This window comes from Macrobrachium nipponense, chromosome 39 (genome assembly GCF_015104395.2).
Source record: "Macrobrachium nipponense isolate FS-2020 chromosome 39, ASM1510439v2, whole genome shotgun sequence".
Classification (NCBI taxonomy): Eukaryota; Metazoa; Arthropoda; class Malacostraca; order Decapoda; family Palaemonidae; genus Macrobrachium; species Macrobrachium nipponense.
The window spans coordinates 6,408,592-6,426,351 of NC_061099.1; the positions used below are offsets into that span (position 1 = coordinate 6,408,592).

Here is a 17,760-nt window from a genome sequence, read left to right on the forward strand (position 1 = left end):
TGTTCTTGGTTACAGTATCATATGTTGCAGTCTTGTCATCAGCATTCTTTCCTTGTGTGTTTGGAGAATCCCCCATGCCCATACTATCATTTATATACTATTAATATGTAGTAATAGATGTTATTCCTCCAGTATCTAGAATTTCTTGCCATGCGCTCACTCAGGTGGATTCTTCAGATATGGTTATATGACAGTAGTTCTTAAGGAGTCTTCAGTGTTAGATGCCAGAGGGGAGACCTTAAATCGCAGGCCCCGTTATGCATGGCTGGCAGTTCATTGTGCTAGTAGTAATGATTGCACACTCCCTGATGGAGTAAAGATTATTCAACATGTCTAAAGTTGGAGTAAAGATTATTCAACATGTCTAAAGTTGGAGTTCAGATTATTCAACATGTCTGAAGGTTTGCATTAAAAATGTAACTACTATCTTTAAATAATTTTATTGAAGTTTTCCAAGGAGTGTGGTTGTAGAATCATTTATTGAAGATGTTATGACTTGGCTATTTTTTTTACTGGTCATATTAGCAGTAGGTTTTAAAAAAATTAGACTAGGTTGAATTTAAAAAGTTTTTATAAGAAATATTGCTTAAATGAATGAAGATTTTCCCTAATTGACACAATTTCCTTATCAGCCTGGCAGTTAACATTGTGACTGTAGTGATGGGTTCTTGGCGTAGTATTGGAACTCCAACTCGCCTTTGGGGTGCACACGAGTATGAAAGGCAGGTTGCATTTATGGAAAACGTAAGGGGAACAGACATTCTGGTAATGCATCTTAAGGAAAGGATGCCCAGAACACCATATATAAATCATCTCTGCCTTCCTATAAGGTGAGTTTGAGTTTTCTTGTGCATTTTTAAGAATTTCTTTAATTGTAATTGTCATAAACATTACAATTTGAGTTTTAGAATTCTGAAATATGATTATAATGTTATGGTAGAAGTCCTCAAGTTTCAATATAAGTACCAGGTAACTTTGCAGTCTACAATTACCCGCGCTCCACAGTTGTGATGGAAGATAAACACTTTCATAAAGATCAGTAGGTCTTAACGAACTTCTGTGGTTTCAATCTGTTCATTTTATAAATTTTTATGTATAATAAAAGTACTGTTGTAATATTACTTGATATAAGGCCCTTTGTTAAATTTTAATGTATAAGAAAAGTATTGTTGTAATATTACTTGTTAATAAAAAGCCCTTTTGTTTTCTAAGTTACCTTCACTAAACTTTTCTCACAAAGTGACCCTATATTTTAAAAGGTAACTGTTGCCCATTATGTACTTTTATGCAACTTTGCTCATATGTATAACACTTTTACTATTCTGGTCAATTGACCAATGGCTTTTACAGTGGCTGTAGTGAACTGTAGATCCATTTTAACAAGATTTCCCTAAGTCTGACAGTTTTATCTCCTCTTTTAGGAACATAAATTTTCATTGCCGTGACCTTCACCTTCACAGTACCTACAAACTTAACTTAGTTGAATGAATGCAATTTATATTTTTGCCATATATTTCATGGAATTAATTTGTAGAAACAAACTTTAGTGTTATGTGGGTCACGGGGTTGTCATTGGAGTTATGTTTTATAGGTGGTTTTATGGCACTTGGTTAACAACAATGTTAACCAGAATTTTGGCATCAGTAGCAGTTTATTGGCATATTTATTGGCATCTGTAAGCACTTTATCGATGTCTGTAAGCTGTTAATTTGTTTGTTATTGCAGTCTGTAAGAGGTTAATGGTGCCGATAAGCAGTTTATTGGCATTTAGAACATTGTGAACGCCATTTATTATTGTAATTAAATATAGCTGATTTTCAGTTATAAGCAATTTAGAGTTAGTGGTGCTTTTCTGCAAATGCAACCCTTACCGTTAACCATGGGCTGCTTGTAATTTGATAATGAAATAAGAGTTCTATCTTGAGTACTTCACTTGTGTATTTTCTGCACTTTGCTATTTCAGTGTGTTGACCTTTCAATTCAGTCTGCTATGCCATCCTTTATCAATACTAAAGTTTGAGTGTAGTAATATTTTGTGATCTTGAGTTTTGTTTTTATACAATATTAAGCTTCCTTCCCATTGGTTTCATACTATGTATTTAACTATAAGAAGCTTGTTTATACTTGAAGATCATATTCAACATTTAGTTTTATATACAGGCTAACTTTTGCTGTACTATATCAAAGCAAATTCCATATTTGCTGACATAGAAAGTGCATTGGTATTTTAAATGCACCTCAAGTTTTGGGGTATAACTTGGAAAAAAATTATTTTAACCTAGATATTTACAGCTCTCCTTCCTTTGGTTATTTTGAAGGGGTGTACCTGCAGGTATTACAGCTGATGAGAAAATAAAACTGTATATAAACACATATATATACTGCATATTGCTGATACCACTTCAACCACTCCAACTCCCTATTTTTTTGGTTGAGGCACTGAATAGTTGAATGTGGCCTAGTGTTTGGGGGTATTTGTATTGCAAATTTTTTCATTCATTCAAATGACCAAGGCAGCAGCTTTATAGTGGTGCAGTGGGGTATATACTCAGGAATATTTTACCTGTATGATCTGGTAAGCTGTAAAAGTTAAAATTAAAGTTGAAAATAGTAAATCTCCTAAGGTTAGTCATTAAGTAATTGATTTCTTTGATGCTGATGACTGTTGAAAGTTCATTGGCTATATGCAGACGTTCATTAGCTATATACACTTTTGTCTACGATTATAAACCTGTGGGGAACAGATTTTAGAATTAAACTAAATTTTTGTTATTTATTGGCACCAGACAAGCTAATGTAGAAAGATCTAGGGGACAAAGGTTCCCTAAGTTTATTTTAATCAATGAACTGGTTTAAGTAAAAGCAGAATTGCAGTAGAGAAATTAGAATAAGTGAATGCATGTTCAAATGATACATTGCAAAGCAAAGGTTATATTAAGTACATAGCTTCTAAAATGGCTTGTGAGATTGAAATTACATCATTGAAAGTATTAAGTGAAGTATGTCATTTGAAACCCAGAAAAATGTTAAGAGAAGTAGTGCGCTACTGCCCTTCTGATTGATATGTCAGGGGGCATTTTAAGTTTGTGTTGATTATTGGATTTTCATCAATGATTTGCATTTTAACAGTGTGAGAAGACTTAGATTTTAATTTGCTAATGTGATTGTCAACATTTTTTCAGTGACATAAAAGCTGATGAGAAGGTAACTTGTGTGATTGCTGGGCCCTCAGAAAAGCACTCTCGAATAAATTTAGGCATACATTTTTATTTATCTTCAGACTGTTCAAGCAATGAACTTTGCCCAAAATACCTCAATGAATCAGATATACCATGTATGGTAAGTCTTTGTTTCATGTTCCTTGTACAGATCCTTCCGAAAGTTAATTTTAATGTTGATACGTAATACAAACCTTCGGTCCTTTAACAATAGGAAGGTACTTAGCGGCAGCTGAACCAGTTGTGAGCTTCGAACAAGGGGGTTTGGTAGTTAACTACTTGTCCGGCAGTTAGCAGTAAGCTCGACTGCGAGGAGAGGAGTCACTTTGCTTTCGGCCGCGCTAGTGGATGGACTGCTGCTCTTCGTGTGTCTGCCTGCTTCTGTCGTATGCTTGGTTTGCTTCACTGCGTGAAGACTTTTCGCTTTTCCTTTTACGTGTGTGCTATTGCAAGGATAAAAGAAAGTGCGTGTGTCTTTTTGTATTCATTTTGCTGTGGATATGGAACTACAAGAGCCAGAGAAACCCCCTCGCCCCCCCATCAACTGCAGATTGTGACCTGGTGTTGGGGGGCCGTGTGTGTGGGGCCTTCCGCTCATCTGTAGAGGTTGATCCTCATGATTTTTGTACTCTATGTAGAGGGCGAGAATGCTCTCGCACCAAGACATGTGATACTTGTATTTTTTGGTCGGAGGAGCAGTGGGAACGCTATGGGGGGAGTAAGAAGAAGAGCAAGCCGGCCAAGGAGTCGTCGGAGGGGTCTCCGGCTACGCCCTTGGTTATGGACAAGTCTTCCTCTTTTCTCCCTCTATCTCAGCTCCCTTGTATGGCTCCTTCCCCCCTTCGGGGAAGGTTTCTCACTCCCTCTCCTCTCTCGATCAGTCGAGCGTGGAGGAGGGGGAGAGATTCCCAGACATCCAGTTGTACTCGGGGTCCTCCATTTGCTCGGGCTGGGAACTGTCTCCCCCTCCCCCACCCACTAATCTACCCAACTTTTCCTCCCTCAGACTTGCTGGCCACGGGGGATGATCTCGGACGGGCCTGGTACTCGCTGGGGCTGCAAGGGACACAGACGGTCCAGGGGCTGCTGAGTCACCTGGCGAGAGGGGCCATGCCAGTAACGCTGCTCCGCCACACCTGGTGTACGCTCGGCACGTAGCCACGGTGACCCTGACATCCGCTGTGCAGGCACCGCTGCCGGAGGTTTCGATGCCCGCTGCTACGCCGCCACCTGGGTTTGCCGCTCCTGCTGCAGCCCTGGACTTCCGGTGTCCCAAGAGCTCTCCTCTAGACCTGCCTCCTGTGCAGAGGATGCTGCTGGTTCCTGCCCCGCTTCCTGTTCCTGAGTATGCTGCCGCTACAGCCCTGGTACCAGTTCCTGCCGCAGTCGTTCCTGCCCGTGGTGTTGCTGTTCCCACCCCAGGTCCTTCCAGACAGGTGCACTCGGGCCCTGTTGCTTCGGCAACTGCCCCGGCTCCATCCTGGATGGAAGACCTGACGGTGGTGCTGAGGAAGCTGACGAAGAGGAAGTAGAGGAGGAGGAGGAAGGTGTCGTCTTCGTCGTCTTCATCATCGTCGCCTGCTGCCGCTTCGCCTTTTAACTTCTAAGGCCCCAAAGCCAAAGAAGGAGGTTGCTTCCTCCCCACTAAGAAGGCTCGTGCTGAGACTTCTAAGGGTCCGCCCCACTCCGGTGGGACGTGGGATGGTTGGGACTTTAGTCGGTCCTCCTGTTCCTTCGGGAATGGGGCCCGTCTCTCCTTCCACAAGGAAGAAGACGACTGGGACCGGAGTGTCGGCTAACACCGGCACCTCCTCTCCTGGCGCCAGAGGTTCTGCCTCAGCGCCAGGTACCGTCTCGGCCTCTCGTTCGCGAGTCACCGTGTGTACGGTCACCTGCGGGTGACCGGACAGCCAAGACCTAGGCATCCAAGTCCTCTTGGCGCCAGGATCCAGGCACGGGGCGAAAGACTGGTGGGGGTCGCTCAGGCGACTCTCACCAGACCAGCGATCGCTCTCGCGGCGACGCGTTGGTACCCAGGGTTGACGCGACGGTCCCAGACTGCTTGCGGGCTGAGGCGAGGAAGCTGTCCCCTCGGTCGCCTGAACCAGCCTCGGCTGGTGCAAGTGGCGTGAAGCACAGTGAGGACAGGCCTCGCTCCCACCGCGACAGCGGACTCTGCAGGTCCCCTGACCGCCGCTCCTACCGGGACCGGGCAGAGAGGGAGACCAGGTGCAGCTCTTCTGACGCTTGGGACTGTCGCTGCTCTCCTTGGGAGAGCCGCTCGACCAGGCCTACAGCCCGATCGCCACCGCGGGTTGGCGATCGCCTGCAGCCCCCTCAGCACACCGGCTCTGCTGGTGGGCGCGCGGGAGCGTCAGGTCTGCCTCTCTGATCCCTTCAACTTCCTCGGGCTTTACCAGGAAGAGCGAGGCGATCAGGAGCGATCGTGAGGGGCGCGCTTCTCGCGATCCCGCCACAACGCCCTACGAACCTGGCATGGTCCTCGGACCAACCAGATCGTATGCGCAAGTGGCAGGAGGAGACCAGGAGGGGTCTGTCGTGGTTCCTGCTGTGGAAGGAGTAGGGTCTCGGGAGGCATTCTCGTTGGACGGGCTTGACGGTATGTCTCAACAGGATGCAGTCACTCCCGAGATCCAGAGGTGGTTCGCGGAGGTAATTGCGCCGATTCGTCAGCACAACGACCTCGGAGAAGGATTGCCGCTCCCACCTACCGAACCCACATCGGGCTTGGAGACGTTCTGGGAACCTAGAAGGAACCCATGACGGCAGTGGGTCCACTGCGATCAGCCTTGGCTGACCGCATACTAGTCCAAGTGGACGCTCTCGTCTCCAGACAGGAGGGTTTGCTTTGGTCCGGTAGGTCTGCTAAGCTCCTTCCTCCACCTCTACCGCAACAGAGGCACTTCTACGTGCCTTCAGAGGACCCTCTGCCGCCCAAACAGGTGAACCCGGAGCTAGCCAGGCTAACTCCGGGGGTCTCTCTGCCGCAGCTCCTGTTGGAGAACCTTTGGTTCTTGCAGCAGGAGGCACTTGCCTTGGAATCTACCGCAATGTCAGCATTCCAAGCAGTCTCTTGGTTCGACCTGTGGTTCCTCAGTGTCGAAAACCGCGGCCTCCTTGGGGAACATCACTCGTGAAGGGGACCCGGCTTTCGTGAGACTGCCAGTCTGGGGGTAGGGCCATTGCCTACCTGGCCCACCAGATGGCTAACCTGTGGCCCAACCTGGTTCTCCGGCGTAGAGAGACTGTTCTCACCCGAGTGACCAGGGCGGCCGGGCGTGAGGCGGCTCTGGGTCTTCGCAACGGACCGGTGCTAAGTTCCTCCTCTCTTCCCAGGAGAGATGGTAGACGCTGCGGTGGAAAGACTGCGCACTGACGACAGTGACCGTTTAGTACACCAGACAGTCTCGAAGGTGTCTGGGCAGCCTCGAGCTACTGCGGCCAAGCCCAAGAGTTTGGTTAGCGCTTCCTCTGCGGCCAAGACGATCGCATCATCGAAGCCCAGAGGAAAGACTGCCTTAAACTTCAAGGAGCAACCGTCACCAGCCCTCCTCCCAGCCCTCCTCCTCACGAGGGGGAGCTGGAAAGAAGTAGTCGAAGAGAGGTGGGAAACGCTAGGGACAGCGTTCCCCCTCACCTGCTGCCGGAAGTGGGGGGTGTTGCCTGGCGAGCCATTGGGCAACATGGCAGCGCTACGATGCGTAGACCTGGATAGTAAACGTCCTTCGGGAGGGATATCTACTACCCTTCGAGTCTCTGCCACCCCTCACCTACAACCCGGTCCATCTGCAAACCTACGTTCCTGACTCGACCAAGGACATGACGCTTCGGCAGGAAGTAGAAGCCATGCTGAGCGAACGTGCTGTGCAGATCGTACAGGATCAGTTGCCGGGCTTCCACAGCCGCCTCTTCCTGGTGGAGAAGTCCTCGGGGGGCCTGGCGCCCGGTGATAACGTTCAGTGCTAGATTCCATCAGGGATACCCATCCATCAATCCTCCAGGAAGTGCCTCCGATTCATCCTTGACGGGACGGTGTACCAATTCAGGGTACTTTGTTTCGGTCCCTCAATCGCCCCACAGGTGTTCACGAGTGTTTTCACGCTGGTGTCGGCTTGGGACCACTCGGTAGGGATAAGTCTCTTTTGAGTTATCTCGATTGGTTAGTCCTGGCAAGCTCCTGCTCGCAGTTGCTGCAGGACAGAGATAGACTCCTCGAATTCTGCCGCGATCCGGGAATCGTAGTGAATTACGAGAAGTCAGATCTCGAACCCAAGCAGAGGATGAAGTACCTGGGCATGCTGATCGACACGGTAGCAGGGTGAGTCTCCCCCGCAGATGTGCGGATCAGCAGGTTCAGGGAGGCAGCAAGACAGTTCCTGTCTACAGGAGCAACCAGCTCAGCATTGGCAAGTAGTGATCGGCCACCTGTCGTCTCTCGAAGCTAGTCCCTCTCGGGCGTCTTCACCTGCGGTCTCTTCAGTGGAGACTAAAGGAGTGTTGGTCACAGGCAAGGGACCCTCCCTTCTTCCCAGTGTCCCTCACGGAGGAGGTGAGGCAGGACCTTAGCCTGGTGGCTGGACGACGGGAACCTCGTAAGAGGAGTGCCTCTTCGCACGCACCCCCGGAGATGCTGCTCTTCTCGAACGCATTGACCGAAGGATGGGGCGCACACCTGGAGGAGTTGCTGACTGCAGGTGTGTGGGACCATCGCAACAAGCACCTTCACATCAACGTCCTGGAGCTCAAGGCAGCGTTCCTCGCTTTCCAAGAGTTCCGGGATCGTCTGGTGGGACACTCGGTGTTGATGTGCGACACCACCACAGTAGTGGCGTACGTCAACAAGCAGGGGGGCCTAGTGTCCTTTCCGCTGCACCAGTTGACGTTGCAGGTGCATGAGTGGGCCGCGGCACACTCAGTAGAGCTTTCGGCCCACTACATTCCAGGCAAGAGGAATGTGGTAGCCGACAAGCTCAGCCGTCGGGATCAGGTGATAGGAACCGAATGGTCCTGTGGGGGCGTCAAGTCTTGGATCTGTTCGCCACCCAGCACAACAGAAAACTCCAGGTTTTCTACTCTATTATGCCAGACCCATGGGCAGCTGCAGAGGACGCTCTTCAACATCTGTGGGACAACCTCTTCGTCTATGCATTTCCCCTGTTCTGATTCGCAAAGTGATCAGCAGGGCGCTGATCACTGCGAACCTTCGGATGATCCTGGTGGCGCCCAAACGACCTCAGGCCGTTTGGTATCCGGACCTGCTGGCTCTGCTTGCCAAAGCACAGAGAAATTCCCCCCTGGCACAACCTCCTGTGCCAGCCACACGTAGAACGGTACCACCGGTCCGTCGAGTCCCTGTCTCTTCATGGCTGGCTGTTATCCACCATTTCTTGCAAGTGAGAGGCTTTTCTTGCAGCACAGCAACAGAGATGGCCGGATATCTCAGTCCTCTGCAGCTGTCTACCAGGGGAAGTGGTCCGTATTCTGTGGTTGGTGTCGTGGACGGGGTCTCTCTCCTCTCGGAGCCACTCTTCAGCAGGTAGCGGATTTCCTAGTCTTCCTTTGCCGAGAGAAGCTCTTATCTGTCTCTGCAGTTAAGGGCTACATAGCCGCCCTAGTCCTTAAACTGCAAGGTGTGGATGTCTCCTCCTCTTTCGACATCTCCCTCCTAATGAAGAGCCTCGAGGTCTTGCCCACCCAGGGAACTCGGGCCCCCGGGGTGGGATGTGACTCGTCCTTAGGAGTTTGACTCAGACCCTTCGAGCCACTCGGAGAGTCATCAGACAGGGATCTGACCCTCAAGACACTCTTCTTGCTAGCCCTGGCATCGGCGAAGAGAGTAGGGGAACTTCATGATCTTTCCTTCGATGTCAAGCATTCCAGGGGATGGGGATCAGTGACTCTCGACTTCGTCCCGAACTTCATAGCGAAGACTCAGAATCCTTCGGTCCCTGACGACCGGTTTGAGTCCTTCACAATCCCCTCCCTGAAGGATTTCACCGATAATGATGTGGATGAGATGCTGCTTTGTCCTGTGAGGGTGCTACGGCCCTATCTGAAGGGAACTCGGCACCTCAGGCCTGAGTGTCGACGCCTCTTCGTTAGCACCGGGGTTACCAAGAAAGAAGTTTCCAAGAACACACTTTCTTTCTGGCTGTGTGAGGTGATCAGGAGGGCGTACGAGACAGCTGGCAGTGACGACACCCATACCCTTCGTCCGAGAGTCCACGAAGTCAGAGGTATTGGTCCAACCCTTGCGTTCTGCAAGAACTTCTCCCTGGCGCAGGTTCTGGAGGCAGGGGTTTAGGCCAACCAGACCACCTTCACTTCATTCTACCTTCGGGATATCACCCACAGGTCCTTGGACACTTTTTCCTTGGGGACCCGTGGTGGCTGCTCAACAAGTTGTGTAGTCTACCCAGCACCCAAGCGGACAGAACAGCATCGCATCCTTGGGTGACTGCATGAATTGATGAGTGAAAGTGTGTGTGACTGGCTTCTCTTCCTCCTTCGTTCTTCTCCTCTACCTGTGGGCAGAGGGCCGCGGTCGTCACTACGCTGAACAGGAGGCCGATGCAGGTAAGCCACACAATAGAGCCCCATTCTATCCCTTTCAGTAGGGATAGGAGTGTTTATCCACCACTCCCAACAAGGGGGGGAGTGGAAGCCAACAAGAGACAAACCCATAACTTTACTGTGGCTCTTGAAGTAGGAACTAGTTCTTGCTTTTTGCTATTTATAAGAGGTACACTTGCCTTCCTCTCTTAAATATGGTCCAGAAGTCTGACCACTGATCCTGCGGTGCACACCCTGATCAGCTGGGCAGAGGCTAGGATCCCTCCCTCTGCTCTTACAACCAGGGAGGGAATCAAAGGTAGAACGAACACCAGTCTGTTCATAAGACTCAGATTCCACCCACCAATAAGCAAGTCTTCCTACTGTTAAAGGACCAAGGGTTTGTATTAAGTATCTGAACAAATAACAATTTGTCGGAAATTGTATTTTTCCTAACTATACAAACCTGAGGTCCTTTACATATAGTCCCACCTCATGCCACCCCTCACTCTGCGTTTCCTGGGCTTAAAGCAAAGTGACTCCTCTCCTCGCAGTCGAGCTTACCGCTAACTGCCGGACAAGTAGTTAACTACCGAACTCCCTTGTTCGAAGCTTACAACCGGTTCAGCTGCCGCTAAGTACCTTCCTATTGTTAAAGGACCTCAGGTTTGTATAGTTAGGAAAAATACAATTTCCGACAAATTGTTATTTTTCATTTGGTCAGAATAATCATAGTTACGTTTCTTGATGATTTTCTGGACCCTGCTGCTTATATAAGGTAAGGTCCCTTTGCACTCCTTAAGTACAGTTTTGAGTAGGGTTTTTGTTTTTCCATGTACAGTAATAAGCTTAGTTCTTGAACTTAACCGTGCTTAAGTTTTTTTAATTTTTGTAGCATACCTATCAGCAATGTTAATTGGAGGAGAGCTTCATAAAACTATGCAGTTATAAATTACTACCTCTAGATGTAATACTTTTGCCTGTGTGTGTAGTGCAGGAATTGACCTATTGATGTGATCTTCAGTTGGATTTGAGACGATGCAGTTACTGTAAACTTTTTCAGCGTTCATGGTCAGGAGTGATTGCTTGTCAGAACCCCACAGAGCGTAATAATCCTACGTGGTTTGCCTTAGGAATTTGGGCATACAATCCACCAGGAGAAGATTGCTCTCTTCCTGAACGACATACTTTGTTGACAAAATCCCTTCTCAAGACAATTGTGGGGATATTTGGTAAGTTAAAATACAAATGAAAGATTAAACATGATAGGTTAATTGCCATTATTTGATTAATAGTTCAGTTTATTTCTGAAAGGGTATTTATTCTAGTATCCAAATCTTAATTTTTCCACCAGAAAAATTTACTCTTCAGTCTGTGGCAAGGTGTAGTGGCGACTTATGTTCAACGGGAGTTTGTTTAACCCAGTCTGACGTCTGTGATGGAACATTGTCTTGTCCTGATATGAAAGATGAACCACCAACATGTCCAGATCTTATAAAGAAGTGTGAATTTGATGAGGAATTTGGCAGTTGCAGTGAGTATTTGACATATATGAATTTTTAGGTCATGGGTGCTATGGTAGCTGAGAAACATTAATCATTTGTTTGTGCTAATCATGAATTTGTGCTGATGTACACACTACTACTGAAAGTATGAAGTCCAGTACATACTGTTGGCTATGTAAATTACATGGTTAAGTAAAGGTTTGGTATAATCTAATTTAGGCTTTAGGTAATGCATAACCCACATCTTTCTGCATATTCTCATTACTTTTTATACTAACATGTGTCTTAATACAAATAAGGTAGTCGGTGTGAGTTTGGTTGAAATGTGCTGGATCCCTTATACCAAACAGTCTTTTATTTAAGGGATTTCTGGTAAGTTGAAAAGTCCAGAACTGTCAAGAATTCAAAGGAATTTTTAGTCTTGCCTTTAGAAGAAAATTATTATTTGAAACAAACATAAATTAATTTTTCTTTTCTCTCTCTCTCCAATGGATTGTACATATGCCTAAGACTTGTAAAGTTGGCCTAGATTATCTGGCAATGGAATGAACAGTACTTCTGACCTTGAACCAGAATGTAGAGATAACATACCACACGGTAAAGTAAACTTTCCCCTTTCAATCAAAGAAAAACTGTGTAATAATTCCCTTAAGGCAATTTTAATAACACTGACAACTACCAATAATAATGATAGTAATAAGGATTAGTTTTTCCAGACCTCTTGAGTCTTATATAGACTCTTCTCAGGCTGTTGACAATTACCAGTAACCACCTTTTTTAAATTAGAAAGGTTGGCTCCAGCTTCTGCTGAAAGTTAATCCTATGTATGTAAAGACGAAGGTTTGTATGTTAGGAAAAATGCAAATTGCTTTAAAAGTTTCATTATTTTAATACTTTTGTGAATTCACTGATGAAATCTTGCATTAATGTGTACTTACACATGCATGATGAAGCACAAGTCACATGAAACAAAGTATTTTTATATGCATAAGCTAAAGTTTTAAGAGCCAACTAGAAGAGTGTATAGACCATTAACTAGTATGTTGTATGAGAAATATTTTATATCAAGCTAACATCTGCTAAAATTTTCAGCATGTCCAAATAACTGGATCCAGTGTGGTGATGGGTCTTGCATCCCCATAAACAAAGTGTGTGATGGAGTGTCGCATTGTCCAAATGGTGCAGATGAAGAAAACTTGTGCACTTGTGGAGTGGTAGGTACTATTAATATTTTTTACATGTAGGGAATGAGTTTTCCTTCATTAGATTATGGTTTGTGTATGTAAAATAGTAGGATCTGTGAAAATTCTTACAAAAATTTAACCCAAGTTTTGCGTTATGACATCAGAGTAGTAAATTAGAACTAAAATAGTTGTGAAAGCCTTGTTATGTTACATATTAGTGTAGTGAAAGTGGTTAATTGTAATTTGTAAACATTGCTTGAGCATTATCAGATTAGTTTTGAATCATTGTAAACTGGATTAAATATGGCAGTCAATTATGTTTTCATTGTTTTAATTTTATTTAAGAGGTTGTTGGCAAAAGATCCAGGGAGAGTTTGTGATGGAGTTCTGGACTGCGCAGATGAAAGTGATGAAGATGTGTGTGGATGCGAAACCCCACCATACGGATTTAGATGTTACTTGTGAGTGAATTTCTTTTTAAGAAAATTGGGGGTGTTGGGGGACTAAATATAACTGTAACAAGATTAATTTAATCTTCCATATCTTCAAACTAAATCTTGCTACTGGAGTTTATTTACTTTAATTAATTGGAAAATGTTCAAACAGTGTAATTGGCTTGTAAGGAAAAGATGTGCCGAAATTAAGAGCATTTTGCCTGAACTTCATGCATGAATAACTAGTATGATTTTGTTGGAGGTCCATGAGCTTTCGTTTATGACTAATCCTGTTTATTTTCAATTTTACATTTCTCGGATGTACACAGTGTTTTATGTTTGTCATTGTGTACTTATGGACCTTTGGCTAAAAGTAAAATGTTGAGGCATCTCCATGAATGAATGGTTTTATAGCATTTTAATTTAAATTAAGGGTTTTATAAGAAACTAGTAGTAATAAAGGAACAGGTAGTGAGAAACTTAAGGCCAACCTTAGAACAGTATTATATATGCCATACTTGCATATCATGCGAGTTTTGAAGATTAATTTTATAAGTTAATTTTAAGGGGTCGCATCATACATGAGGATATAAAATTAGCAGGTGCAAATATGGTTTGTAGAATACAAACATAATGGTCATGCACCATTTGCATTGTTTAGGTTTTTGTTTAGGCATCAATTTCCATTTAAAGATAACCATGGAAAAGTTTCATTCTGTCTGCCATACATGTTAAAACAACAACAAAGTGGTTCATGATACCCAGTAGTCATTCTCAACAGTTTTACTATTTATATTCAAGTTTGATGGCTTATCAAAGTTTAAGGAGTAAATCTATGTTTCCAGTGCACAATAATTTAGTCATTTGCAGCTTAAACATTGTTCTCTTAGCTTCAGCTACAGCATGCAGCTTAAATTTAGCAGTGTAGTATTTCCTTGCTGACCTCTTCTCAATAGCGAATAAATGTAACGTATAGTAATCATTTACTATCGTACAATGGTTGAAATGCAAGCAAAACTGCTACTGGTATCCAATTCGGTTCATAGCAAATGTCCGTTTCTCGTCGAGTTGTTTAAGGCTGTACGCATTTACGCAATGATTATAGTGCTATTAATAAAGACTATCATCTCTTACTTTTTTAACTTTTAAATAGTAACTAGACAATGGGATAATGCAATGGAGGACATTAGGTTAGTCTGTTGTTTTTTGGTCTCTCAAAAAAAGGACCTCGCATGATACTTGAGATACATGATACAGTAAATTTGTATGGGTGGAAAATTTCACAGTTGCACGGTAAGCAAGATAGCATGTTACAGGAGTACTATGTTATATACATAAATACCCTTATAGGGGGGTAGTGCCGTCAGTGCACCTCATTTGGTGCAATGTAGGCATTACTTAAGGTTATTTGTAGCAGGCCTTTAACTGCTTTCATTCCTTTTACTGTGCCTCCATTCATATACTTTCTTCTATCTTACTGTTTACCCTCTCCTAACAATTGTTTAGGAGTGCAACTGTGAGGTTTTCCTCCTACAACACCTTTCAAACCATTTACCGTCAATTTCCGTTTCAGTGCTGAATGGCCTTAGTTGCCCTAGTGCTTGGCGTAATGCTAAAAATCTGTACTATATATCAAAATAGTATTTGGTATATACTCATTACATTTATGAATGAAATTGGTGCTAAGTTGTATTATGAAAGCTGACATGATCCCCAATTCTGTGGGAAGACAGAGGTTTAGCTGCTGGGGATCTGCAGGATATTGAAAGAATGCTAGGTGCTTCTTAGCTACTTACGCATTTGGTGTTTAACCTGGTTAGGTTCAGGTTAGGGTAACACTTTTAGGCAGGATATAGTACATTCAGAAGCATTTGATAATGTAAGTTATTAAAGATACCCAGGCTAAGAATTTTTTCTTTTGTCAGTTGGTTAAGAATTTTTTCTATTGTCAGTTATATGCATTTTGTTTAAATTCTGTGCATTAACCTGCTATACTAGATTTGTTATATTGAAGTTTTCTGTATTGTTTGAAAGGTCTGAACACCAGAAATGTTTACAAAAGTCTCAGCTGTGTGATGGAGTGAGAGACTGTGATGAAGGGGAGGACGAAAAAAGCTGCATTGCATTGGCACCTAATGTCATTGTCAGAGAGGATGTCTTCAAGTAAGTTTTCTGATTTTTTGAAATTGATGTAGCAGTTACAGCTTAAGAATTATAGGAAATTAGGATATTGTTAGTTCTTATTTGTTAGATTGGAATAGAAAACCTGCTGCTATTAACCACATTGCCCATAGAGAAGCTTAAGAATTTTTCATCTATGCCATATTCTGACCCTTCAGCATTGGAAGATACACTGCTCTAATGTGCCTTGTGTCCCTCTAGTTCCGAGCTATTTATATTTGTCATAAACTGTATTTTATCCTTTTTAGTTTCACAAACTTTGTCATAAACTTTATTACCTTTTTAGTTTGTTACATAACTTGGGAATCTTTAAGATTTTAGTTGCTTCAGTATTCACCGCTTATAAGAAAAAAAATCCTGGCTCATAACTGTCGAGAAATGAAAATTGTGACTTTGTGGTCTGGTGAACAAATCTAAGATCAGGGTGACTGAAATTTATCAGAAGGCACAGTCAAGTTCAAAAGTCTGTAGGTGCACACTGGTCATTTTAATGGTACATTGATGGTGTTAGCTTTGCCACTACTAGGCTGAACTTGAGAGTAATCACTCTTCACTCTTCCCAGTTGAAATGGGTAGAATAAAAAGAGGAGGGGAAGCCTGGTTTAACATACAATAATTACATTTAGTTCACTTCTCCTTTATGACAAAAGCAATGATAATTGCTTGGATAGATTCACAGGGTGGATATATGCTGTAGATAGATGTACTGCTTAAAATAGTGTATCATCTTTATAATACTAATGTAATGAAATTCTAGTTTTGGATTACATAATACAAGGGAAATGAGATTTTCTTGCCGCATGTTAAATATCTTCTACTTTAATTTATTTTGTATTATCATACTGTCCTTTTATATTGCAAATTTAAATTTTATCTTTTCGTTAGAGAGAGAGGCGAGGGCTTAGGTGTAATAAGTAATTGCTTGCATTCTTTTCATTAGAAGAGATAAGGGTTTTCTCATTAGCTTATTTTTTTTTGGTAATTGATAGGCAAAAAGATATTTTGGTAAACTTAAATTCCAATACTATTATTAACAATGGTCATATCTAACACTAGAATTGGAGCAGATTTAGATTTTTGGAATGGCTATTTTAATATTCTCCTCTTGCTGCAGACAACCCCTTCGATTTCCTGAGGGATACTTAACCATTCGCCTTAAAGGAAGATGGTATACTTTTCTGTATCAGAGGTGGGATAAGTATTTGTCCCATTTAGTTTGCCTCGAACTTGGCTATGCCAGAGCAGCTACAACTTATGAGAGAATGTTCAACACAGCCAGGATGGTCAAGCCTTCTCGTTCAGTGAGCTATAATGAAACCTACTTCAGTACACTACTTGCAAGTGATACATTAAGTAAAACTTCTAGTTTTGGTGTAAATCAAGCAATTGTTTATATTGTGTGCTCAGTGAGAGAGGTTGCAGGTAATAGTTGATGTTTAAAGTTAATGTCAACTAAATGGTACAAATGTCAAAATAAAATAAAAAATTTGTAATGTTTAATTTTATTAGTAGGATTTTATTTTATTTGCTGATGTTTTATGCATAAATTAAATTTATTTTGTATATTAGAACTTTCATTTAACTTGTATGTGTAACTTATTTGGCAGTAATTAATATCTGGTAAAAATATGCTTAGTAAGTAAACTTCCTTTACGTTTAGAGCAGTTACATAATTATATGATAATACGTACAGGAAAGATTGAATTTGTGTAGTGGAAGAGAGTAATAAATATGGTGGTAACAATTAAAATTTGTATGTAAAGAAATCATAATGGTAGATTGTCAAGCTTAATCATAGATTTACCTTGACCCATACCAATTAGTTTTATAGAGCTCCTCAATGGCGTGGTCGGTATGGTGTTGGCATGCCACCTCGTTGGCCATGAGTTTCATTCTCGGGTGTTCCACCGAGGGGTGAGAGATGTGATTTTGATGATAAAAGTTCTCTTGATGTGGTTTGGAAGTCGCGGTAAGCAGTTGGTCCTGTCGCTGAATAACCACTGGTTCCATGCAATGTAAAAACCCCATACAAACAAACAAAAATTAGTTATGCAGTTCAACAGGGAAACCTATCAGACTTGAGTTCCATGGTGGAACAAAGCTGCTAGTGTTCTAGGAAGGATACTAGAAAATGCGGTAGAATTTATAAGAATAATATTCTCGGCAGAACAAAAGTGCAAAAGCATTTTTAAAGTTGTAAGGGGCTTATGACTTATTTAATGGAATCTACGATCTCCATGAGGTGTCTGGAGAGAAGAAAGCTTAGTGAAAAGTTGTCCCTTTTCTCCTTACTAATTATATAGTGAAAACTATGTATGACCAGTGGTCCTTCTTAAGTTACAAAGATACTAAGAGCACAATAAATATAACTTTTTGAATTTATAAATCAAAGTTCTCTGATCTTTTTTCAGATATCAGGGGGAGATAAATACTGTGAAGTTTTGAGTCACTGCCCCTGATATTTTGAGATGAATATCTACCAAAAAGTATTTACTACCTGGTAAACAACTTTATCCAGTTTCCCCTACATTTGTTGTAGATATCCCAACACCTGTCCTTGGCTTTGCTAAAGAGGTAGGAAGGAAGCCCAACACTCTCTCTCTCTCTCTCTCTCTCTCTCTCTCTCTCTCTCTCTCTCTCTCTCTCTCTCGTCTCCTCTCTCCTC

General features: G+C 43.2%; 1 protein-coding gene across 1 annotated transcript in view; it reads left to right on the top strand.

The window, feature by feature from the left end:
• Positions 1–16,660, top strand: part of LOC135210071 (serine protease nudel-like) — a 54,611-nt gene extending 37,951 nt beyond the window's left edge. The window contains exons 19-26 of the mRNA XM_064242869.1: positions 633–830; positions 3,183–3,339; positions 10,855–11,023; positions 11,146–11,325; positions 12,389–12,510; positions 12,826–12,941; positions 14,949–15,077; positions 16,210–16,660. Coding sequence (XP_064098939.1) covers positions 633–830; positions 3,183–3,339; positions 10,855–11,023; positions 11,146–11,325; positions 12,389–12,510; positions 12,826–12,941; positions 14,949–15,077; positions 16,210–16,528 — 1,390 coding nt within the window. The 3' untranslated portion in view covers positions 16,529–16,660. The remainder of the gene's footprint in view (positions 1–632; positions 831–3,182; positions 3,340–10,854; positions 11,024–11,145; positions 11,326–12,388; positions 12,511–12,825; positions 12,942–14,948; positions 15,078–16,209) is intronic.
• Positions 16,661–17,760: the final 1,100 nt, after the last annotated feature.